This window comes from Microcaecilia unicolor, chromosome 4 (genome assembly GCF_901765095.1).
Source record: "Microcaecilia unicolor chromosome 4, aMicUni1.1, whole genome shotgun sequence".
NCBI classification, from domain to species: domain Eukaryota; kingdom Metazoa; phylum Chordata; class Amphibia; order Gymnophiona; family Siphonopidae; genus Microcaecilia; species Microcaecilia unicolor.
This window is the reverse complement of record NC_044034.1, coordinates 247,694,379-247,719,623: the sequence shown is the minus strand read 5'-3', so window position 1 is coordinate 247,719,623 and position 25,245 is coordinate 247,694,379. Positions and strand designations below refer to the sequence as shown.

Here is a 25,245-nt window from a genome sequence, read left to right as displayed (position 1 = left end):
GAATTGTACGGTACATGGCCCCATCCATTCTCCCATTGATGCGGTGAAGTAGTCCTGTGCCCTTAGCAGAGAAACACCCCCAAAACATAACATTTCCACCTCCATGCTTGACAGTGGGGACGGTGTTCTTTGGGTCATAGGCAGCATTTCTCTTCCTCCAAACACGGCGAGTTGAGTTCATGCCAAAGAGCTCAATTTTTGTCTCATCTGACCACAGCACCTTCTCCCAATCACTCTCGGCATCATCCAGGTGTTCACTGGCAAACTTCAGACGGGCCGTCACATGTGCCTTCCGGAGCAGGGGGACCTTGCGGGCACTGCAGGATTGCAATCCGTTATGTCGTAATGTGTTACCAATGGTTTTCGTGGTGACAGTGGTCCCAGCTGCCTTGAGATCATTGACAAGTTCCCCCCTTGTAGTTGTAGGCTGATTTCTAACCTTCCTCATGATCAAGGATACCCCACGAGGTGAGATTTTGCGTGGAGCCCCAGATCTTTGTCGATTGACAGTCATTTTGTACTTCTTCCATTTTCTTACTATGGCACCAACAGTTGTCTCCTTCTCGCCCAGCGTCTTACTGATGGTTTTGTAGCCCATTCCAGCCTTGTGCAGGTGTATGATCTTGTCCCTGACATCCTTAGACAGCTCCTTGCTCTTGGCCATTTTGTAGAGGTTAGAGTCTGACTGATTCACTGAGTCTGTGGACAGGTGTCTTTCATACAGGTGACCATTGCCGACAGCTGTCTGTCATGCAGGTAACGAGTTGATTTGGAGCATCTACCTGGTCTGTAGGGGCCAGATCTCTTACTGGTTGGTGGGGGATCAAATACTTATTTCCCTCTGCAGAATGCAAATAAATTCATATACTTTTCCACAATGTGATTTTCCGGATTTAATTTGTGATGTGCTATCTCTCACTGTTACCAATAACCTACCCTTCAATTATGGGCTGCTCATGTCTTTGTCAGTGGGCAAACTTACAAAATCAGCAAGGGATCAAATACTTATTTCCCCCACTGTATATGTAACTTTATGCTTGAGGGCAAACAGTTTCAATTTGTTGATCCTAAACAGTTAAAAGAATTTCTAGATGCTAGAGTAGATATAAATGTGGTGTGCCCCCCATAAAATGCAGGCTGGGATCAGTAATCCCGGGGTAGCAACTGGTAGGGATTTTCTTTACTTACTTTTTTTATATTTCTTGATTCTTGGAACCAAATGTTTCTTTATTTGTGGACGAAAGGCTTTAAATGTACATAAGTACATAAGTAGTGCCATACTGGGAAAGACCAAAGGTCCATCTAGCCCAGCATCCTGTCACCGACAGTGGCCAATCCAGGACAAGGGCACCTGGCACGCTCCCCAAACGTAAAAACATTCCAGACAAGTTATACCTAAAAATGCGGAATTTTTCCATTTAATAGCGGTCTATGGACTTGTCCTTTAGGAATCTATCTAACCCCTTTTTAAACTCCGTCAAGCTAACCGCCCGTACCACGTTCTCCGGCAACGAATTCCAGAGTCTAATTACACGTTGGGTGAAGAAAAATTTTCTCCGATTTGTTTTAAATTTACCACACTGTAGCTTCAACTCATGCCCTCTAGTCCTAGTATTTTTGGATAGCGTGAACAGTCGCTTCACATCCACCCGATCCATTCCACTCATTATTTTATACACTTCTATCATATCTCCCCTCAGCCGTCTCTTCTCCAAGCTGAAAAGCCCTAGCCTTCTCAGCCTCTCTTCATAGGAAAGTCGTCCCATCCCCACTATCATTTTCGTCGCCCTTCGCTGTACCTTTTCCAATTCTACTATATCTTTTTTGAGATACGGAGACCAGTACTGAACACAATACTCCAGGTGCGGTCGCACCATGGAGCGATACAACGGCATTATAACATCCGCACACCTGGACTCCATACCCTTGTTTTATTTTTCTTTGTTGTTAAATGCCTATTGCATAATCATGATTTTGTTGTGAAATAATGATTTATACCAATAAATAAAATAATTAAAAAAAAAAAAAAAAAAAAAAAAAGAAATATGTTATGGAAAAACCTTGAAACATTTTCTAAAATATGGCCATGTAATCCAGTGTTGTGACTCTCTCGAGCTGCTATTCACAATGACAAGTCATTTCACTTTCTTTCAGAAGGAGCACTCATTAAACTTCTATATGTTGTATAATTACTGACTATTAAAATTCAGGCAAATCCTAATACGATGTGGCAGTTCATTGTTAAGCATAATGGATTGTTGGTCTTTATCTTTCTCTCGGTGTGACTGGTCTATACCTCTCATATATGCATTCTTTTTCAAATTTTATAATTATTTTATTGTAAGCTGCTATGGCCTATATGCTTAAATAGCGGGAAATCAAATGTTTCAATAAACATAAACACAGTGTGCATAGACAGGAGAGGCAACTTGGAAGATTTTTCTTCTGAATGTCCATATTTGTTCTCTGTGAGACATCAGTGGTGATTATTATTATATTTGTACCCCACGTTTTCCCACATAATGCAGGCTCAATGCGGCTTACATAGTAATTTGAAATACAAAGTTAATAGAATTTTAATAAAACAGTAGAAAACAATGTAAAGTTGGCTTAGTGGTGTATGATAAGTTGAGCTAGATAATATATGACTAGGATAAAAGAGGGTAGATAGGATAGTGTAATTTGGGAGAAAGGGTAAGGAGGGATAAAATTAAGGAGAGATGGAAAGAGAAGGATGGGAGGTTGGTATTTAAGTCAGATCAGAATTGGGGGTGGAAGTTGGCGAGATTAGGTTGAGGCATTTGGGTAGGCTTGCTTAAAGAGATGAGCTTTCAGCATTTTACTAAAGGGCAAGAAGTCGTTTATTAATCGGATTGGTCTGGGTATAGCGTTCCAAAGCTGGCTGCCCAAAAAGGAGAAACTGGATGCGTAGTAGGTCTTGTATTTAATTCCTCTACAATCGGGAAGGTGTAGGTTAAGATAAGTTCGGGAAGAAATAGATCTGTTTCTAGCAGAGAGGTCGATCAATTCATTCATGTAGCCAGGGGATTCGCTGTGGATGATCTTGTGGGTCATTGTGTTGATCTTAAAATTTATTCTTTCTTTGATGGGGAGCCAGTGAAGCTTTGCTCAAAGAGGTGATGCACTTTCAAATTTTGATTCCAGCTTGTGTGCACATTTGTCCTATAAATATAGTCAGTTCCCCAGAACAAAACACTTCTCACTATTCTAGGAACTGTGGGATAGTTGTGTCCAGCAGATAGAGATAGAGAACTGAACTGAGACACATCTCTCTTGGTATCCAGTCCAGCTGCTCAGTATTTTCTATCTCCAGCAGGTCAGTGGACACACTTTTCATCCTCTGGTTGAGTTCTTAGTTGGTCAGCTGGTCCCCAGTTGAGCTTTGTGGGTGGCTTGAGTCTGCAGAGTCATATCTGAAGGTTTTCACATCCCTATCTCTGGTGCCCTGAGAATTTACTTCTTCCCTCCCTTCACCTCTCCTCTCCTTTGTTTCTAATGAACTATGGAGCTCTCCTTTTCCAGCATGACAAACTTAAAAACAAAAACCAAAAATGGAGGCTTAATGGAGACTGTGGGACAAGTATCAGTCCTGAGCCTTAAGACTTGTGGAGACTGTGAACTTAGAGGGGAGCAGTGGGAACTCCAACTAAAGTTTGACTCAGCCGCTTGGAGGACTGCAAGTTCTACTTGGTGCAGGGGAGGGATCTTGGCTCACCGCTTCGCACACGATGTTCTGCACATGTGACAGTCGTTGTGAACAGCGACTCTCGGGAAGACAAAAGTTAAGCGATGTTCCCACTGTGAATCCCACCAGCAGCACTGTGGTGTTGCAGTGTGTGCAAGCCTGGATTCCCACGGGACGTGAAGAAACGGTCAGCGACAGTGCGTCTTCAGATTTGGTGCAGCATCCGAATAAGCAAGGATCTAAAGGCTCTCCAGCAGGGCCAGTGCACAGTTTAATGTAGGAGAGTATGGGAACAGATGCTGTTTTGTCGGGGCCAACTGGCAGTGAGGAGCAGCCTCTCTGATCACGTGTGGAGCACTGCCACCATTTTACAGCCTCAGGGCCCGACAGAGCATTCAGTTTATATTGCTCTTACACCAGGCAGAGTTGCTGCAGGGTGCTTCTGTTTCGCACCCCACTTCCCCTCTAGTCCCTAAGAGGTGATGTGTAGACTTTCAGGAGTAGGTAGAAGAGCCTATCTCTGCTTCTCCCTCCTTACCTGATGTGGCCTCTGTATATTCAGAGGAGCCATTAAGAGGAGGGGGGGTGATCCGAAAGTACTGGGGTTGTTTCATAGAGGAACTTGGTACTCTTATTTCTGAAGCACTGGTGATGCTTTCCATGGAGGAGCCTTCTACCATGGCATCAGGAGTTCCATTTTTGTCGATCACGAGGGGGCTTAGAGGTCCTTTAAAGGCCTTCCCGATGCATCCAGACATTCAGGACCCTATTACAGCAGAATGAGTCTCACTGGACTCAGGCTGAGTGGGAAGAGCCATGGCTCGCCTCTACCCATAAGTTGTGGAGGATAAAGATAAATTGCAGCTTCCCAGGGTGGATTTCCTGGTTACGGTGGTGACTTAAGAAGACCACCTTGCTAGTGACAGGGGGCATTGCTCCAAAGGACCTACAGGATAGGAAGCTAGAAGGCTCGCTGAAACAAGCCTTTGAAGTGGCCTCTTTGGGCGTTCATGTGACAGTTTGCCATTCATGCACGGGAAGAGCATTCCTTAAGTGGCATCAGCAGTCGGCAACACAAGATGGACGCCGTAACGCCTAGCTGAAAGCATGGTTGGACTACTTGGTGGATGCTATTTTTGATATGTTATGGCCCACAGTATGTCTTTGGCTATCATGGCACGTCGGCAACTCTGGTTGCGGCATTAGGCAGTGGATGCAGCTTTAAAGTCACATCTAGTTAAACTACCCTTTTGGGGCAAGTAGCTATTTGGAGAAGATCTAAGTAACTTGGTGAAAGAACTGGGGGAAACTAAGCCACAGCAGTTGCTTGTAGATAAGCTGAAAGTCTCTGGATGTCCGTCTTCAGTGGGCACTCAATCTGGAGACAGCAGACAGTACAGGCCTGGTCAACAATCAGAAGTCCCTCTTTCAGGCACGCCAATCTTCTTTTAATGCTGACAAGTCCTCCTCAGCTAGAGTGCCCAGTGCCTCCACGGCTTCGTAATGATGCGAGTTTGGTCCATTCTTCTCTTTCTCCGGTGGATGTGCTCAGGAGATTTAGGAGGAGTGGGCCAAAATCATGTCAGACCAATGTGTTCAGGATATTCTTACAGAAGATTACAAGTTGGAGTTCTCCTGCCTGTTCGCTCCTTTCTTCTTGCAGCCTCCTTGTCGAAAGGGAACCAAGGCTGTCAAAGTTCAGGTCACTGTAGATTCCTTGCTGGTATTCCAGGCCATTGTTCCAATTCCCCAGGCCGAACAGGAACAAGGCAGAGAGACCGCCTACTTCATATTCCCAAAGAGGGAAGACACCTTTTATTCAGTCTTCGATTTCAAAGGTTTAAACTGCTGCCTCTGAGTGTCCCGCTTTTGCATAGAGACACTAAGAACAGTCATAGCCTTGGTTGAAGCGGAAGAATTTCTCACTGCCCTCAATCTCAAGGATGAGTACTTGCATATACCTATATGGCCACCGCATCAGATGTTTCTCCATTTTGCATTGCTGGGCCGTTACTTCCAGTTCAAGGCTTTACCCTTCGGTCTCACCACAGCTCCAAGAATATTTACCAAAGTTATGGTGGTGGTAGCATCCTTCCTTCAGTGCCATGGAATCATGGTTCTTTCATGCATCCTATTTGGACAACGAGGCGGCGACAAAGTTGTTCATCTTCTGCAGTCACTGGTTTGGGTGATCAATTTCGGGAAAAGCAGTCTAACGCCATCGCAGACACTGGAGTATCTAGGCATTTTATTTGACACACCATAGGAAAGGATCTTCCTCACAGAGCACAGGAGGTTAAAGCTGGTTCAGCAGATTTGTCTTTTCAGTCAAGGCACATGGAAGTGGTGCCATGGCCAAGGACTCATATGCGACCGTTACAGGAATCTTTTCTCAGCTTCAGATCTCCAGTGTCACAGAAGTACAACCTTCATTTTCCTTGGATACTGGTTGCCAGATGGAGTATGCATTGGTGGTTATCACCCAGGAATTTGAGCGTTGGAGCTTCCTTTCCAATAATACAGTGGGAGATGGTGACAACAGATGCCATTAAGTCGGGTTCGGGAGCTAATTACAAGTTCCATCTGGCACAGGGCACTTAGAACAGCAGTCTTGTCGACTTCGCTTCCTTTCTGGCAGGGGCTCCAGTCTGAATTTTCTTCGACAATTCGACAGTGGTGGCTTATATTAACCAGCAAGGCAGTACTCACAGTAGTCTGATGGTGGTGGGGGCAGCCTTCCTCATGACTTGGGCAAAGAAAATCTCTGCTTGTCAGTAGCTTGCATCACAGAGCCCTTGAATGTAGAGGTGGACTTTCTCTGCAGACACTCCTGGACCTGGAAGAATGCAGCCAGGGGTTTCAGCTGATAGTGGACCAATGGGGGTCTCCGCATCTGGACTTTGATGGTGATGAAAATGATTGCCAAAATATGCAAGTTCTTCATCTGTTGGAAAGAACCAGGCTTGATGGGGATAGATGCCCTACTGCAGCCCTGGCCAGAGACACATCTACTGTACGTCTTCCCTTCTTGGCCCGTGGTAGGCTGCGTGTTGAAAAGGATCGCATTGCACCGGGGTCAAATAATTCTTGTAGTCCTAGATTGGCCACAGAGGCCATTGTACTCTGAGACCGGATTCAACTGCTGGATGGGGGTCCTTTCTGTCTTCTGCAGGTACACAACCTACTGAAGCAAGTTCCGGTGCTCATGGAGGATCCATGCCTCTTTGGTCTTAGAGCTTGGCCTTTGAAAGGGCTCTGTTGAGACAAAAAGGTTATTGTGATTTGGACATTTCTTCAGGCTCGGAAACACTCTACATCCATGGCGTTTGCGAGGGTGTGGAGGACATCCGAGGGCTGGTGTTCTGAGCGCAGACTATCTCTCTTCTGAATATTATCCTCATAACTGAGAGCCTTGGTTCAAAGCCTGACTTTTTGGTTCAGGATTTAAAAATGACAGAAAAGCTTACAGGCCGGTAACTCTGATTTGAACTCTGGAGTTCCAGTAAAACTCCTGAGCTATTGGGACACAACCATGCAGCAAAATGAGGAAGGGGCTAGGGTGCAAAAACCTTAATAACAGGTGCGGTCTACCAACAGGGCGGTCTACCAACAGGGCAGAGTCAGTTACACCCAGGAAGATATGGCCAAAAATGTAAAACTGAGTGGTCTTGCAAGAAGATGACCAAGCCTTCCGAGCAGTGCTAAAAAAAAAAAAAAAAGCACGTACAGTAAATGTTACCATATATGGTCTTAACTACGACATTAACATATATCCAATAAGGTGTGAATATGTCAGATTACTTGTATCCTAAATGGACATGTTATTGTTCTTCCTACTTCAAAGGGAGAGAGACAGTCACAGCATAGTAACATAGTAAATGACGGCAGAAAAATACCTGCATGGTCCATCCAGTCTGCCCAACAAGATAAACTCATATGTGCTACTTTTTGTGTATACCTTACCTTGATTTGTACCTGTCCTTTTCAGGGCACAGACCGTGTAAGTCTGCCCCGCCTCCCACCACCGGCTCTGATACAGACCGTATAAGTCTGCCCAGCACTATCCCCGCCTCCCGCCACCGGCTCTGCCACCCAATACCTTTGTGCAAGCAGGGCTGCTCGCTCTCATGAGAAACCAATCAGTTGTATCTGCATTGGCAGGTAATCCTATTGCTTTCTCATAAGTAGCCTTGAGTCTTTTATATCTGCAAATTGGCTTTAGCTGATAATTTGGGGTGAGGGTGAAAAAGACCCTAAAATGAAACATTATAAACTCAAACACAGAGAACACCTATGTGTAGCTGTGGTACTGTACTCCCATAGGCAATTGATTGTACATATACTTGGAAAATAATAAAAGTATTTGATTGCTTATATATTCTTTGGAGTCTCAGATATAGAGGTAATTTTGTGTAGCAATGTTCTGTTCTCCCAGTGAGATATCACTGATCTGCTAATTATACAAATACTTGATAAGAACTAAGGTATCTAATTAAACTCCTAGCTGATGCAGCCTTGGGTGATTTATTTCTTCCTATGTATTGGTGGGTGAACCGCCATATTGGGAGGGATAAGTTGACCCTAAAAAATTTCACTTCTCTGCTCAGATCAGCACATCCTAGCATTTCTCCAGGCAGGTCTTCAGAAAGGATTATTGTTGGGTTCTCTAAAAGTTCAGGTTGCAGCCTTGGCCTGTTTCAGGGGTCGACTACAGAAGACATCTCTTGCAGCTTATTCAGATATTGTTTGATTTTTGCAGGGCACGGGCCAATTTTCAACCTCCCTTTCGTATGCCTTGTCCAGAGTGGAATATTAATTTAGTCCTTCAGGGTCTTCAGAAGCCTCCTTTTGAGCCACTGGATATTGCGTCGTTCACGGAAGAAAGCATTTACAAACAGCTTGAGAATCTGAAAGTGGACAAAGCTATAGGGCCAGATGGGATACTTTCCAGGATACTGAGGGAGCTCAGAGAAGTTCTGGTGGGACCTCTTAAGGATATATTTAATAGATCTTGTGGGGGGGGGGGGGTCTGCTTAGATTATCACACATTAGATAATCACCCCCCGTGAGTTTACCCCAATTGACTGTAGCTGGAGCACTCACGTCCCTGGGTTCTTTTTGTTTCTTACACTAGTAAGACAAATATTACTCAGAAGTGAAAGAAAAAGAAAATTTATTCTGTAAACAAGTAAATAGTGGCTCAAGCAGAGTCTATTGCAAGTCTGAAATACAGAAAAGAAATAATTAGAGAGACCCCCTTGTCTCCAAGCCAGTTTGCTGCCCTGGGAACAAGAAGGCCCTCCCCCTACATAGATTTCTCTCATTTTTATACAGTTTGATTTAGTACATGTATACAATAAGCAGGAAATAAATCACTATCTTAGCACATCCCACTAACCAATCATCTACCTTCCTATTCCATCCACATCTGACTTATATCATTTGCTAGTTCATACCCTAATTCCTATAATAGCAGTTATGCCTCCCTGAGTCACAAAGTCATGCTATCTTCACCCACCATCTGACCTTTGTGGTGAACTATATATATATATATAGAGAGAGAAGAAAATGTTATGTAGTAATAATCATACAAAGTATAAGTTTAAACAGAATAATATAAGAAAAACTCCACCTTAACAAATATACCTTTTGTCTGTTATCTCTTAAAAACATATAATAGAATCAATAAACTGTATAATGTTATTCCTGGGGTCACAACCCTTACATAAGCCATATCAGCAGAAATACATGAATACACAGTTTCCTTTCACATCCTGTTTTTCCCTCTTGCTGGTCTCAAACAGACTTCTAACCCCTCCTAATACCACCTGCACTCTGTTGCAAAGTCCCACTTCCCAATTTCCCCTCTCATGATTGCCCAACTTGTCACACTTTGGTACGAAAACATGTTTGAACCCAGTCTGATAAAGGAAGTGTGGGAGCTGTATATATTTTAGGTTATACATGATTTCACAATTTCACCCTGCAGCCTGTGAGCAACGGCTGAATGCAGCACACAGAATAGTTATGGGGGGGGGGGATAAATGAGTCTTACAGGTAACCCTTGTTTTTTTTTATTCAGAGGAGTGCTCTGAGCATATAAACATCAGGGTCTGAGTTCCCCTAAAGCTTCCCACAATCTTTAGAGACAGAAGAGGTTTGACGGGATTGGAGACGAGCTAATGTGGTCCCTCTTCAGAAAAGCAGAGACAGGGAAGAAGTTGGAAACTACAGGCCAGTAAGCCTCACGTTGGTGGTAGGAAAAATAATGGAGTCGCTGCTGATGGAAAGGATAATTGACTTTCTAGAAGCCAACGTATTACAGGATCCGAGGCAACATGGCTTTACCAGAAGAAAATCCTGCCAAACAAATCTGACTTCTTTGACTGGGTGACCAAAGAATTGGATAAAGGACTTGTGCTAGAAGTAATCTACTTGGATTCCAGCAAAGCCTTTGATATGGTCTCTCACAGAAGACTCGTGAATAAGCTGAAAGGGCTGAACTTGGGACCCAAAGTGTTGAACTGGATTGGAAACTGGTTGAACGACAGGCGACAGAGGGTGATGGTAAATAGAATCCACTCAGAGGAAAGGAAGGTGAGTAGTGGAGTTCCTCAGGGGTCGGTGCTGGGGCCGATCTGTTTAATATATTTGTGAGAGACATTGCTGAAGGTTTAGAAGGAAGAGTTTGCCCTTTTGCGGATGACACAAATATAGCCAATAGAGTGGATACCCTGGAGGGAGTAGAAACCATGAAAAGTGATCCCCAAAAGTTGGAAGAATGGTCAAGGGTCTGGCAGGTAAAATGCCAAGAAGTGCAGAGTGGTGCACTTGGGGTTCATCAATCCAAAAGAGATGTACCAGATAGGACAGTAGAGGAACCTTGGGATGATGGTGTCCAAGGATCTCAAGGTGACGAAACAGTGCAACAAGGCGGTGGCCACGGCCAGAAGGATGCAATGCTTCATTGAGAAGGGGTATAACCAGCAGAAGAAAGGAGGTGATGCACAAGTCGTTGGAGTATTGTGTTCAGTTTTGGAGGCTTTATCTTGCTAAAGATGTAGAAAGGCTTGAAGTTAGTCAAAGAAAAGCGACGAAAAAAGTATGGGGTTTATGTAGCAAGACGTACATGGAGATACTTGCTGACCTAAACATGTGTGTACCCTAGAGGAAAGGAGAAACAGGTGATATGATACAGACATTCAAATATCCATAAAGAAACATTTTCCAGAGACGGGAAGGTAGTAGAACTAGAGGACATGAGGTTGAAAGGGGATCAATTCAGGAATAATGTCAGGAAGTATTTTTTCATCAAGAGGGTGGTAGGTGCCTGGAATGCCCTCCCGCGGGAGGTGGTGCAGATACAAACGGTAACAAAAATGCGTGGGACAAACACAAAGGAATCCTGTTTAGAAGAAAAAGATCCAAAGAAGCTTAGCAGAGATTAGGTAGGAAAGACAGTACAGGGCAGACTTCTACGGTCTGTGCCCTGACCGAGGATGAATAGATTTGGATGGGTTGGGTGGAGTTTTTCAGGGGCTTTGACAACAACTTCAGAAATTTTAGAACAAGGCTAGTGCCAGGCAGAAACCTACAGTCTGTGCCCTAAAAATGGCAAGGATAAATCAAGATCATGAATACATATATTGTATCACATCATACCATATGTAATGAGTTTATCTTGTTGGGCAGACTGGAAGTACTGTACAGGTCTTTATCTGCCATCATCTACTATGTTACTCCGGAAGGCCTCTTTGAAAGCTCTTACATTAAAGACTGTGTTCTTGGTGGTTGTTGCGTCGGCAAATAGGGTTTTGTAGCTTCAAGCTCTTTGCTTTTCAGAGACGGGTCTCCCTGTTCACAGTTCTTTTCATTCTTCCAAAAGTGGTATCGGCATTTCATCTCAAACAATCTGTGGAGCTTCTCATTGTGAGTAGAGTCCTCATTGGATATCTGAAAGTCATGAATGAGTTTCACTAATTGGACAGACAGTTTGTGTTTTTTGTAAAGAGACGCTTGGCCTCATGGCTTCCAAGCACACAATTGCTAGATGGCTGAAGGAGACTATTGTGAGCTTATTTGCTTGCGGGGAAGCAGGCTCCTCAGGCCTTGCGGGCTCATTTTACAAGGCGTACAGTGACATCCTAAAGTGGAGACTACCTTACGGTCTCTGGATATTTGCCAGGTGGTGATGTGGTCAACACTGCATACCTTTGCCAAGCACTACAGGATGGACGTCGTGGTGCACTCAGAAGCCAGTTTTGGGTCTTTGGTTCGCAGGTCAGCTGCACTAGGATCCCACCCACTCTAGTGATTGCTTTTAAACATCCCACAGGCTCTGGAATAGTGAAAAGCTATGTAATAGAAGGAGAAATTATGTCTTACCTGATGATTTTCTTTGCATTAGTCCATCCCACTATTCCCAAGGTTTCTGAGATGCATTGTCGGTGTGAAGTAATAAGTCATGTAATGACTGCCACCGTGCATAGTGCTTCATGCATATCTCTTGTTCTGTACAAGTTGTCCAGAGATGAGCGGTCCACACATGTTTGCTCTTCTGGTTAGTGTTAGGGTAGTGAGTTCTGAGTTTATTCTTACTGCTTGTCTACATAAATACTGAGGAGTTGGACTTGATGCCAAGAGAGATGTCTCAGATCAGTTTTCAGTTCTCTATCTCCAGCTGCTGGTTGATGAACACAGCTATTCCACAGGTTCTGGAATAATGGGAAGGACTAATGGAAATAAAATTATCAGGTAAGGTCTAATTTCTCCTTATCCCTTAAACTGAAAGCAGTGTGGCATATATGGAATTAGTAATTGGTCTTGATGATGAAATCCTAATTGCTTTGTATTTTAGTTCGATCATTTTAAGCTGTTATATATATTTTGTATTGATCTGCTATTTTCTAAATCAGTTTTCTCTGGACAGTTTTATATTTGGACATGGCTAGATAGTCTCTTACAAGTAATGCCAGTCATAATAAAACCTAATAAATTTGCAGAATACAGCAAAATTACAAGGATCCAGCATATGTTATGATTAGGAAGTACAAGATGCTTCTCTATCAATGTATTGTTGACAAGTGCTGTCAGTAAAGCTAAAATTATTTAAAAATAAAAGTTTGTGTCTGATAGAATAATTAGCAGGCACTTACTGAGCTTAGAGATGTGATGTAATATAATATATAATTGCTTATTTAAGTGGACCTTCTGTTTTGTTAGGTTTTATTCCAGAGTTTAAAAGAGCTGCTTGAATATGAAGGTAGTGTGGAAGATGATATGATGATGACTTTCCAAATATCTCATACAGATTTATTTGGCAATCCTATGATGTATGATCTAAAGGAAAATGGAGATAAAATCCCCATCACAAATGATAATAGAAAGGTAATGCTAAGTAGCACTTATTTCTCCAGTTTTGGTACTTTCATAAAATTTAATTTTCTAAAACATTTTGTAATTTCATGAGCGTATTGGTGGATGCAGGGTATTTCCAGTTTGTTGTCATATCTGGCTACTAAAAGAAATATGCTAAATGTTAATTGTGATGTATCAGTGAAACTCAGTTGATTAAAAATGCCTTTTTAGTGGGCTCACAGTATTTTGAAATACCTCAATATTTGTATTGTGCCCAACTTAAATTTCTTGCACAGATGAAAATATTCTTTAGCTCATACCGAGTCTTCTGTGGTTTGTATGATTAAGATTGGTAAGATAAACATTGTTAAAATAAATTGTCTTCATTTAAATTTGCAGTAACTGAGTAATATCTGCTTATGTTCTTTTAAAGAATATCCAGACAATATTCAGCACTTTGTAACTGGCCAGTAATGGCTCCTAGCCAGTCAAATAGCACTTAACCAGCTATCTATGAATATTCAGCAGAGATAGCCGGCTATCTCTCGCTGAATATTGGCGATCAGCGCATAGCGGCTAACTAGCTATATTGTGCAATATAGCCAGATGGCCATAAATATTCAGCGCTTCGCTGGCTAAGTTAAGCAGCCATATCAGACCGCATAAATAGCAGGCCTATCTTTGGCCGCTATAAATTTAACTGGCCAGCTTTGAATATTAGTAGTCAAAAAAAAGCCCCGGATATTCAATTCCAGTCACCAGAAACTGACTGTAAGTCCTCCAGGGACAGGGAAATACGTGCAGTACCTGAATGTATTTCATCTTGAGTTACTACTGAAAAGGCATGAACTAAATCCCAAATCCCCTCCTCCTTCCCATAGGTAGTGGATCATGTAAGAGAATTGATATAGATATGAGAGAGAGAGAGAGAGACAGAGAATCAATGCATGCAAAATCACAATTACAAGATACCATTATTTGCCATAGGGCCTATTTTATGCCATGGGCCCTGTAGCAAATATCACATTAATTGTGTTAGTGTATGCTGTTAAAGGATGACCATGAGTTATTTAGGGATAAGAATTTTTAGGTTTATCATACTTCACTATCCCCCTACCACCTAGTCCCAGTATGGGCTAATTCATACTTCTCCTTTTGTATTCATATCTTTTATTTCTCCTGAATATTGATTCTGGCATACACATTGTCAAAAATTGTCATCTGTGTTTAATGCAGACTGTTGATAAATATAGGAAAGTTTTTTTGGTTTTGCAGTTTGACACCTGTTGCTAAACTATCATAATTATCAAAGATGCTGAAGTACTGCCTGCAGTAAAGATCTGAAAACCCTAAATTAATAGAACTTCATTTTCATTAAATCATATTCTCTTATCATAAACTAAAGAGGTGACAGAACTTGTAGAGTTTTAAAGCTTGAAATCCGTAGTCAGTCACTCCTTTACTGAATGGATTGGAATAGCATTCCATTGCATTTAAGATGAGAAATGGAAATTTATAAGGGTTAATTCAAAGAAAGGTCCAGTTGTTTGGCGATATATAGAATTACAACATCAGCAGTGCCGTAGCGAGGGCGGCTGACACCTGGGGCGGGTTGCCGCTGCACCCCCCCCCCCCCCCCCCCCCGGAGCGCATTCTTAACTGCCATACGAAAGGTGGGGGCGGGCGGGAACGCTGACCCGCCCCGAGTGCACGTCGCTGGGAGCTGCGTCGGGTCCGCTGGTTCTCTGCTCTCTCTACCCCGGAACTGTTCCGGGGCAGAGGGAACAGGGAACCAGCAGAGCCGACACCCCCCGGACCGCCCCACTGCCCCCCCCCCCCTTCCTACGCCACTGAACATCAGATTTTGCTTACGAAGACTATGATGATATATGCTGGTGTGTACATTAAAAGGGAGTGCATTTTCAGCATATTTTCTGTACCTCCTGAGATTAAAAAATTAGCACATGGTAAGTGCTAAGGCTGTGCATTAACAGTCGGGCATGTGCTCAGTATGTTTCATGCAGTTACCGTACAGGCCCCGGGTCACTTACCACCACTTCTGTGTGCTGATTCTATATACAGCCCACTCCTATTTCTGTTCATAATCCACTCCTTAAAATTGCATGCAGTTAGTGTGTGAACTGATAAATGCTTTAATGCCAGCTCAGTAAGTTACCACACATGTGCGCTAACAATTTAGCACACTGTAGTAAACAGGCCCCAAAATGTGCCATGCTGGGTCAGCCCATCCTGCCTACCTGGTGAGAAATTCTTTATGGTCTGTTCCTACCTGGCACTTGCCTAAACCCTTTCTAAGCCTAGCTGTGCTTTGATGACATATGAAGTATCACATCATACATTATGCTGAGTTTATCTTATTGGACAGACTGGATGGACCGCACAGCTAATTGCGCCTTTTCACACAGTCTTTTGTGGTGCCCCAGGGTTCAGTTCTTTCCCCTGTTCTTTTCAATATTTATCTCAGTCCCTTAGCGCCTGTTATTCAGGCTTCTGGTCTTAGCACTTTTATGCCGATGATATTCTGATCATTACACATATATCTCTAATCATGATTTCACTGAATTGCAAGACAGTTTTGACATGGCTAGCTGATCATTTCTTGGTCTTGAACCCTCAAAAAACAACTGCTTGCTGGCTTATGGGCAATGCACCAAACCCATCGACTATTCCAGTTCTTTTTGGAGCACCAGCAAAACCAGTCAGTTTAAGTACCTGGGAATAATCCTGGATTCCAACCTGAAGTTCTCAGCTCAGATATCTTCAGTCTTAAAATCTGGATTCTCTGCTCTTCGTAGGCTTAGATCGGTCAGAAACATCTTGGACTTTAATGTCTTATATACGCTTTTGCAGGCTCTCATTTACACTGTTGTAACATCATTTATACTTGACTAATTCTGAGCTAAAGTGTTTACAAACACTCGAAAACACTGGTGTGTGTTTGCTCTGTTCTGCTCGTCAGAGGGATCATGTCACCCCTCTATTTCAACATTTTCATTAGCTCCCAATTAATTTCAGAATTCAGTATAAAATTCTCACCTTGACCTTTAAAGCTATTCATATGGGCTTACCAGACTATCTTGTGACCTTCACTACCCTATATGTCCATGCCCGCAGTTTGCATTCCCTTAATGATTTTAGATTAGTCCCAGTTGTGGGTGCTGGTAAGCACATTGCTTCTTTGTTTGTCTTCCTTGTAGCCTGCTCTTTGTGTGCTGTGTTTGTGACCTGGCTCTTTTGAGCACTTCCCCTTTGCTGACCTGTGTATTAGAAGCAGCTTTTCCCTTAGTCTGCTTAATCCTTTGTCTGCTATGTTTGCTTCCTGGCTCTTGTGAGATCTGTTTCTGCCAAGTTCTGTTCCTGCTGTCTGTTTGAGCCAGGTTCTGCTTCTGCTCTGTGTTTGAGCTAGTTCTGTCCCAGTTCCCTGCCAAGCCAAGTCCCTTTCAGAATCCTGTTCCAGCCAAGCCCCTTTCAGAATCCTGTTCCTGCCTTGTTTATTGTCTAGTTGTGCTTTGTCTCGTCTCTCCCAGTCTAGTCCTGTCTGGATCCAGTCCTTGCCTTCTCCTTGTCTTGCACTTTTCTGGACCCAGTTTTAATCTGCTTCCGTGTTTTGCCTTGTCTTTCATTTCCTGGGTCCCAGTCCCCGTTTTAATCAAGTTTCGAGTCTTGCCTTGTCCTGCCTGGGTTCCAGTTCTGGCCCTTTTGCCTTCTTGTCCTTGCCTCGTCTGGATCTGGTCCTTGTTTTGTCCATTGCGTTTAGTTGCCTCTGTCCTGCCTTGTTGAGTTTATCCTTGTCCAGTCTGTTCTGACTCCTGCCTTTGCCAGCCCTGGTGATTTGTCTGCCAAAGCTCCGGTTTTGGTCCAAGGCCTCACTATCTTGACAGTTGTGACACAGTCCAAAAATTTTAATAAACATAAACATTTGCCATTATCTACTATGTTACCTTGCTCTTATCCTTTAGCAGAAAGTTCCAGGGTTTGATTGATGTGTTTAAAAAAAAAAAAGTCCTCCAGTTTATTTTAAATATGCTACCTGTTTCATGGAATGTCACTCAGTTTTAACAAGTTTCGCAGAGTAAATATCTGTTCCTTGTTTACCTTTACTGCCACCACATTTACCTATCAATACAAGGGTAAAAGAAATCTTCCATTTTTTGCCAGTTTTATTTGCCTTTCTAATTTAACATTTCACTGCCTGTTCTTAGCATATTATTCTTACCCTTTCTTCTCCTGGCTGAAGAGCCCTAACCTTATAAACTTTCTTCATAACAGGAGCCATTGTAGCATTATCGTTACTATACACTGAGTTGAGGATTTGAACATATTGTCCACAGTAGTTTCAAAATTCATTTCCTGAGTAATGAGACACTATATTGAATCTAGCATCTTATGTTTCTATAACTAGGATTATTTTCCCCTATTTGTATGTTTATTTAAATCACCCATCTAAAATTCTAAGCATGAAAACATATTAAAGCAAAGTGCAAACATCAAGTGACATTATATAGAACAATTACAGAGAGCATATGAAAGGAAACCAGTTTCCTTAAAAAAAAAAAAAAATCATCAGGTAAATTGTATGCATCACTTTTACACTGGTCCACATTAAATTGAGAGACATAGGTCCTGTCTTTCCAGGTTCCCAGTCCATTTGTGATTTAATAACTTTGAATAATTCTGTCATCTGCAAAGTAATTCTTATGTTACTTCCTGTTCCATGGTAGTGAAGCAGAAACAAACAAAGTAGAACAGACAACCAAACAGCAGCAGCGATCCAAGGAAGGACAAATTCAGCAAGAGTCTATCCAAATGTCAACTTTAATGGAAACAGGATCCAATCTAGCCACGTTTCAGAAAAACCTTTGTCAGAGGTCACATAGGTTTCCACAGTACATTCACAGATTTAAAGCATGTACTGCATTATCCTGTTGTGTTTAAAAGAAAAACGAGGTCACCTTTAACTGAATCCCGCTGGACACAGAGGAAACAATTGGCATCGGCATATCTTCAGGTTTGGCACAGCATCTGAATATGCTGGAGACTTCAAGCTCACCAGCAGGGCTGGTTCACAGTTGGACTCATTTTCGAGAGAAGGACACCCGTCTTTCGACATAAATCGGAAGATGGGCATCCTTCTCACAGGGTCGTCCAAATCGGCATAATCGCTTTCCGTCGCAGGGACAGCCAAAGTTCAAGGGGGTGTATCGGAGGCGTAGTGAAGTTGGGACTTGGGCGTGCCTAACACTAGGACGTCTTAACAGAAAGTTAGAAGTTGAAGTTCTCCCATCTGGTCGCTCCTCTCTTCTTACGATCTCCTTGTCGAAAGGGAACCTGGGCGGTCAAGGTTCAGGCCACCATAGATTACTTGCTGGCAGTCCAGGCTGCTATTCCAGTTTTCGAGGCTGAACAGGGACAAGGCAGATACTACATCTGCTTCATTGTCCCAAAGAAGGAAGGCACCTTTGATCTGGTCTTAGATCTCAAAGGTCTAAACCTCTGCCTCTGAGTATCTCGCTTTAGCATAGAAACACTAAGAGGAGTAATAGCCTCTGTTCGAGCAGGAGAATTTCTCACCACCCTCGATCTCAAGGAGGCATACTTGCATATACCCATATTGCTGCTGCATCAGAGGTTTCTATATTTTGCGGAACTGGGCCATCACTGCCAATTCAGGCTTTGCCCTTTGGTCTCGCCACAGCACCTAGAATGTTTACCAAGGTTATGGTTGTGGTGGCAGCCTTCATTCAGCATCAGGGAATCAAAGTTCACCTGTTTTTCCACAACTGGCCCATTCGTGCGTCCTATTTGGGCAGCGTAGCTGTGATGGACAAAGTTGTCCGTCTTCTGCAGTCATTTGGTTGTTAGACAAAACTTCTCTTTTCTAAATCTGTTTGGCGCTTCCCCCATCCCCTTCCAAATTCCAAAATACCAGTCATGGAGATGCATCCAAACTGGTTGGGGAGCCCATGTAGATGTGCTTCACATTTGTCTCCCCAGGACACCAGATAAATGACTTGGAATTGAGAGTAATTTGGAACACTGAGATAGGTTAGCCAACAAAATTATATTGCTATAGACAGCCAGGTAGTCATGTATTTCTTCAACAGGCAAGGAGGAGCAGGATCCTGTTTACTGTGGTGTGAGACTGTCCATATGGAACTGGACTATTTTTCAAGAAAAGATGCTCAGGACCACTTACTTGACAGGGTAGAGCAGCTCCTGGCAGACCAACTGAATCCTTATACTTCACCAAATGAATGGTGCTTGGTTGAGGAGGTGGATCAAAGGATATTTCAATAGTAGGGCACTCCCTCATTAAATCTTTTTGGTCACTTCTCAGAACAAGAAAGCACTTTACCTTAATATTTTTATAACCCGCTTTATCCCCAAAACATGGTTCAGAGTAAGGTAACATATAGAAGCCAATCAATAATGTAGGATCACGAAAATTCCATCACATTAAAAAAAACTAGATAATCTAATAAGAGCCCAATTATATAAGATATTTACCGAATAAATATGTCTGCGAAGTATATTGTTTGTGAAATAGAAAATAATGAGTACTTATATTTTACTAGGTGTAAAATTCCATATTTCTGCTGATTGATTGATAGAAAAAGGAATACTCATAAAAACCTTTTCGCTTTAAATGCTTTGTAGAAGGAAAGCTCAGTAACAGACAATCAGCATAACGGTACCTCAGTTCTTTTCCTGGATAAGGACATAACAAATTAGCATTGGTTGCCTTTCTTCTAAATTGGATGGGGGGGGGGGTGCTTTCTATATGCATATTCTCCCATAGCTCTCATTTCAAAAACTCCAGGAACTCGGATAGTAATAGGGAACCATGATTCTTATCACCTTCCTCTGGCCAAGGCAAATGTGATTCCCTCTTCTGGAACTTTCCATAAGTAATCCCATAAAACTGAGGAATTCCCCATCACTGATCACACAAGCTCAGGGAACTCTTGCACCACAACATTGAATTCCTTGCCCTCACTGCTAGGATGTTGAGAGGGTAACTATAGATTATTAAACTTGCCTGACAGTATTTCGCAGGTGTTACTGGCTTCTAGGAGAGATTCCACTAGGGAGGCCTTATAGTTTGAATTGAAGAGGTTGCCCATCCTGTTTCGTATTAAGTTTAAAATTTTAGTTTAGGCTCATTGAGCCTATTACATAGGAAACCCTGCTTATCTTCTTGCTCCTCTTCTTCCTTATCAGCTTTTAAAAACTTTTACCCCGATATTCGGCCAGCAACGGGCAGCACTTTTCCACTGGCATTAAACCTGAATATTCAGTGCTGGTCTGTTTCTGGTGACCAGCATTGAATACCTGGTTTCATTTTTGACCACAGCAACTTAACCGGTTATTCAGCACTAACCAGTTAAGTGCTTAGCGATTAAAGGTAGGTCTTCATTAATGCAACCTATTTTAACTGCTAAACGTAGCTGGTTTGGCGCTGAATATCTGCATCTAATTGTCTGTTGCACGATATAGTCTGTTAGTGGCTAGGTGTTAACCTGTTATCTCCCACTGAATAACTGTGGTTATCTCCCTCTGAATAGCCACGGTTAAGCAATAAAACACTTTAACCGGCCAGAAGCTGTTCCCATCTTACTAAGGATATAAAAAGACTTGAAGTGGTTCAGAGAAAAGCAACAAAAATGGTATGGAATTTGCGTTGCAGGACATATGAGGAGAGACTTACTGACCTGAACATGTATACCTTGGAGTAATATGATACAAACGTTCAAATATTTGAAAGGTATTAATCCGCAAACAAACCTTTTCCAGAGACGAGAAGGCACTAGAACGAGAGAACATGAATTGAGGTTGAAAGGAGGCATCCATTTTGGGTCTGAGACCTTACCGCAAGCCATTGACCTAGCGGTAAGGTCTCACACAGTAACCAGGCTGTAATGGTCTGCGCACGTCAAATTCCACTTGATGCGCGTAGCTGCCGCTTGTCAGAAAATAAAAAATATTTTTCAGACGTATGTAGAAGATGTGCCAAAATTGAAATTACCACAAGGGCCATGTGGTAACTGGGCAGTAACTCAAATTTGGCGTGCGTAGGTGCCTACACAGCTTAGTAAAAGGGCCCCTAAATCTGTAAATCCAGGGACCCAATTTTACTGTGTTGTGCTATAACTCACAAAACATTTAAAATTACCAACATTTGCTGGCAAAATGCAAAATTATTGGCTGCCATGTCATATGTGGGTTTCAGCAGGAATAAGCAGCTATTTCTGCAGACTGTGGGTGGGAAAGAGGTGGATGGAAATGACCATAGCAGTAGTTTGGTGTCTGAGAAGGAAGGAAGACGTGATAGCTCCAGCAGCAGATTGGATTTGGGAGATGAGGGAAAAACTGCAGTGCCAAATTATAGCTAGGATTTTATGTTATGGTGAATCTCGGTAAGTAGGCAAATGCAATCCCCTTTTTGAAAAAAATTGCTGGAAGAGAAATGCAGTAAATTGGATCCTTGTATATAATTTAAAAATCTGAAGTTATACATACACACCCACATATGATTATTAAGCACTAGCTACTCATCCTGACTCATTGAGGGGTCCTTTTATAGACTGGCGGCTTACCGCTTACTCTTTGATATTACTCCAACCTGTCTGCCCTCCTTCTAGGTAACTAAACACAAGTCTATACAGTAGCAAGGCTGTAAGGAATATGAGAATAAGCAGTTTATTTAGACTTACCAATCAGGGGTACACTTGGTATATGATTATTTCAGTTTCTTTTCAGTACAGCAAGTCAGAATAAATCAATCAGCATAGTCCATAAGCTTTTTCTCATAGAGAGTGGTAATCTGGTCGCAAAGCGCAAATTCACAGTATTACTTATGTAATCTTTAATGATTTAGGCTGTCAGTTATATACCCTTCAAATCACATGCATTTACGTCATTCATATTTTTTTTTGTTACATTTGTACCCCGCGCTTTGTCACTCATGGCAGGCTATTTCTGTTAATTACTTATTTTACTTAGTTATCAAAGATCATCATTATCAAAATACCTTATCTCAGCATTTGTGATTTTCTACAATTCAGCAATTTAGCAATTAGTTACTGGAAATTACTTAATCTAACTTTTACTGAAATTTCACCTATAAGGGTCATCAGGATCATGCTTATTTGCCACATCAATGTTCTCATAACCACATGTTCTGTTTATTCTTACCACAGGTTTCATTTACTCCCTACCACCTGTTGGACTATGAAAATTAGCTGGGTCTATAAACTATTTTCTAATGAAATCATATTTTGGTTCCTTAGTAAAACTGCTTGCAAACCATTTTTATTTCCTGGTTAGGCCATATTGCAAAACCTTTACAAGAACAGGTGCTCCAGGGCGATTTTCAGTAAATGTCAGTAAATATACCATGCTCCCTGCCGCATGGACATTCGATAAGAGCACTTACCGCATGGCCATGTGTGCTGGAGGATTTTTTACCTGCTACGGTAAAAAGGACCCTGGCACACAGAAAAAACATCCCCCCACCGCACAGGGCCCTTTTCCCTGCAGCTTGGTAAAAGGACCCCAGAAAGATTTGTGTGCTTGAAGTATTCTATCCTTTTTAAAACTAGTAATTTAAGGTCTTCAGGAGCACAGATACAAGACTTCCAAAAAAATGTTTATATTATTTAAAGAGTGCTCATGTTTCCCTGCAAATTATTTGAGTGTTTATGCACAGAATAGGTTGACCCCTGCTCATTTTAAAGCATGTAGATTAAAGTAAATACTCATAAAGGTACTCTCATTTAATACGGCAGTTGTAATAGCGATGAAACTACCAACGAATTGTGATGAGGAAAAGGCCTCGAGAAACCCCGTGACACTATAAAACATAAAGGTCACTCGGGGTTGGACTCTCTCATCATGGGCCAGAAAAACCTCATCAGACCAATTTCAACAAGCTTTAAACTTTAAACACACTTAGCTTGGTTGGAAGTGAATCTCTGTGTTCTCATCTGTCTCTTAGTCCGTGATCAATAATAGCCAGCATTTCGAATTCTGCTTCAGGATCCTAGACAATTCACACTTCGCTCGCCAATAGAAAGAAGTGCGAATTGTCTAGTGATCCTGAAGCAGAATTCGTAACGCTGGCTATCGTTGATCACGGACTAAGAGACAGATGAGAACACAGAGATTCACTTCCAACCAAGCTAAGTGTTTAAAGCTTGTTGAAATTGGTCTGATGAGGTTTTTCTGGCCCATGATGAGAGAGTCCAACCCCGAGTGACCTTTATGTTTTATAGTGTCACGGGGTTTCTCGAGGCCTTTTCCTCATCACAATTCGTTGGTAGTTTCATCGCTATTACAACTGCCATATTAAATGAGAGTACCTTTATGAGTATTTACTTTAATCTGAATGTTTAAGGTTCTCACCCCAAGCAACTTGTGATATTATTAACATTTTAAAGCATGGCCATAGAATGCTTTGTATACATCTGCTCTTTTTGTAAACCAGCTGTCATTTAAAGGTAGGAGGATGTAGCAGAGTTTTAAATTAACACTACATTTTTAATGGCAAAAGTGAAAGCATTGTGTCTGTTTTTCCTAAGCCACTTTGCTTTTAAAGTTGTAGGAATGATATTTATTGTTAAAAAAGTACCACATTGTTTTTGAATACTAGATTTCATTAACTACCACCTATTGAAGTGTTTTAATGTCTCATGAAAGTTCCTGTTTGCACTTACTTTATGTTCCTTGTTTTTGTGGGGGTTTGTTTTCTGTAGGAATTTGTCAGTCTATATGCGGAGTACATTCTCAACAAATCAGTAGAAAAGCAGTTTAAGGCCTTTCGAAGGGGTTTCCACATGGTAACCAATGAATCCCCTCTGAAGTATTTATTTAGGCCAGAGGAAATTGAACTGCTTATCTGTGGAAGTAGGGTAAGATTAATTCATTGGAAAAATAACCATTAATGTATGATGCCAAAGGATTTATTGTGGGAGATGTGAAAATGTTTTATTTCTATTTAAAGAATCTAGACTTTCAAGCATTAGAAGAAACAACAGAATATGATGGTGGCTATACCAGAGATTCACATATTATTAGGTAAGGATGAGCTTATTTGTCATAGAAAAACACTTCTGCTGCATCTGGCCGAAATATGTGTTTATTTCTAATTCACTTATGCTTAAAAAAAAAACTGCGTGTTGGAAGAGGTAAAAAAAAAACCAAATAGTTTGTATCAGACTTTTCCAAGTTCAGTCCTCTCCTTGAGGGCTGTAAGCAGACCAGGTTTTCAGGATATCCCTAATGAATATTACTCCTGTGGGAATTCTGCACAAAAGTTTTGAAAATTCTCAACCTCTGTGATATTTATTTGTAGCCTTTTTGCAAAGAATTTCCCCATCCTAAGGCCTGAAATTCTCCTGTTTCCCTCTTCAAGCTCCAGCTTTCCCCACCCTCTCCAATGGCACACTCAACTTTGCTGCCCCCCCCCTCCTTCATTGTACTCCTGGAGCTGGCTCCCCCTCCCCCATAGAGATCATACTGCAAGAGGAGGAAGTGAGCCACTAATCATCGGGTCACTTCCTCCCCTTCTGCCAGCTTAGACCCACCTGTTTATTTGTACCGCGAGACCCCCCGGTGGTTTACTTACTTATCCTGCCGCACGACATCTGCAGGAGAGGGGTGGCCGAGATCTAATGCCACCACTGAGTAGAATTCTGCACTGCACAGGTGTGAAGAATTCCCCCAGGAGTACAATATACAAGGGAGGGATCTGCATACAAATGATGTAGTAGGCATGCAAATCGTTCTCATGCATGTTCATTAGGGATATCTTGAAAACCTGGCTTGTTTGCAACCCTTAGACTGAACTTGGACAAGCCTGGTTTATATAATGTATCTTTTCAAAAAAAGAAGCTGTGTGTACATTTTTTCTAGTTCTGCTAAAAACTATGGTACTAAAGCCACATAATAGGGTTGTAAACTTAAATGTGGCTATAAACGTGTCATTTTTGAGAACTTTAGGGACTTTCCTACATAATAGGGGATCATCAGATAAGTAAATCAATCCCTCATAGTCATCTATCCTAGTTCAAATTCAGTGCAGAGTCCAGTTATAAATTGAGAAGCGGAAAAAAAAGTAAATTCCACCTGAAAACTTCAGGAAGGTACTCATCAGTGCATAC

At 42.0% G+C, this 25,245-nt stretch overlaps 1 protein-coding gene across 1 annotated transcript in view; it reads left to right on the top strand.

Annotated features, from left to right (window-relative positions):
* The window catches only part of UBE3A (ubiquitin protein ligase E3A), a 201,939-nt gene that overhangs the window by 144,531 nt on the left and 32,163 nt on the right, over nt 1-25,245 (top strand). The window contains 3 exon segments of the mRNA XM_030201384.1: nt 12,929-13,093; nt 23,839-23,994; nt 24,087-24,160. Of these exon segments, the coding sequence (XP_030057244.1) occupies nt 12,929-13,093; nt 23,839-23,994; nt 24,087-24,160 (395 nt within the window).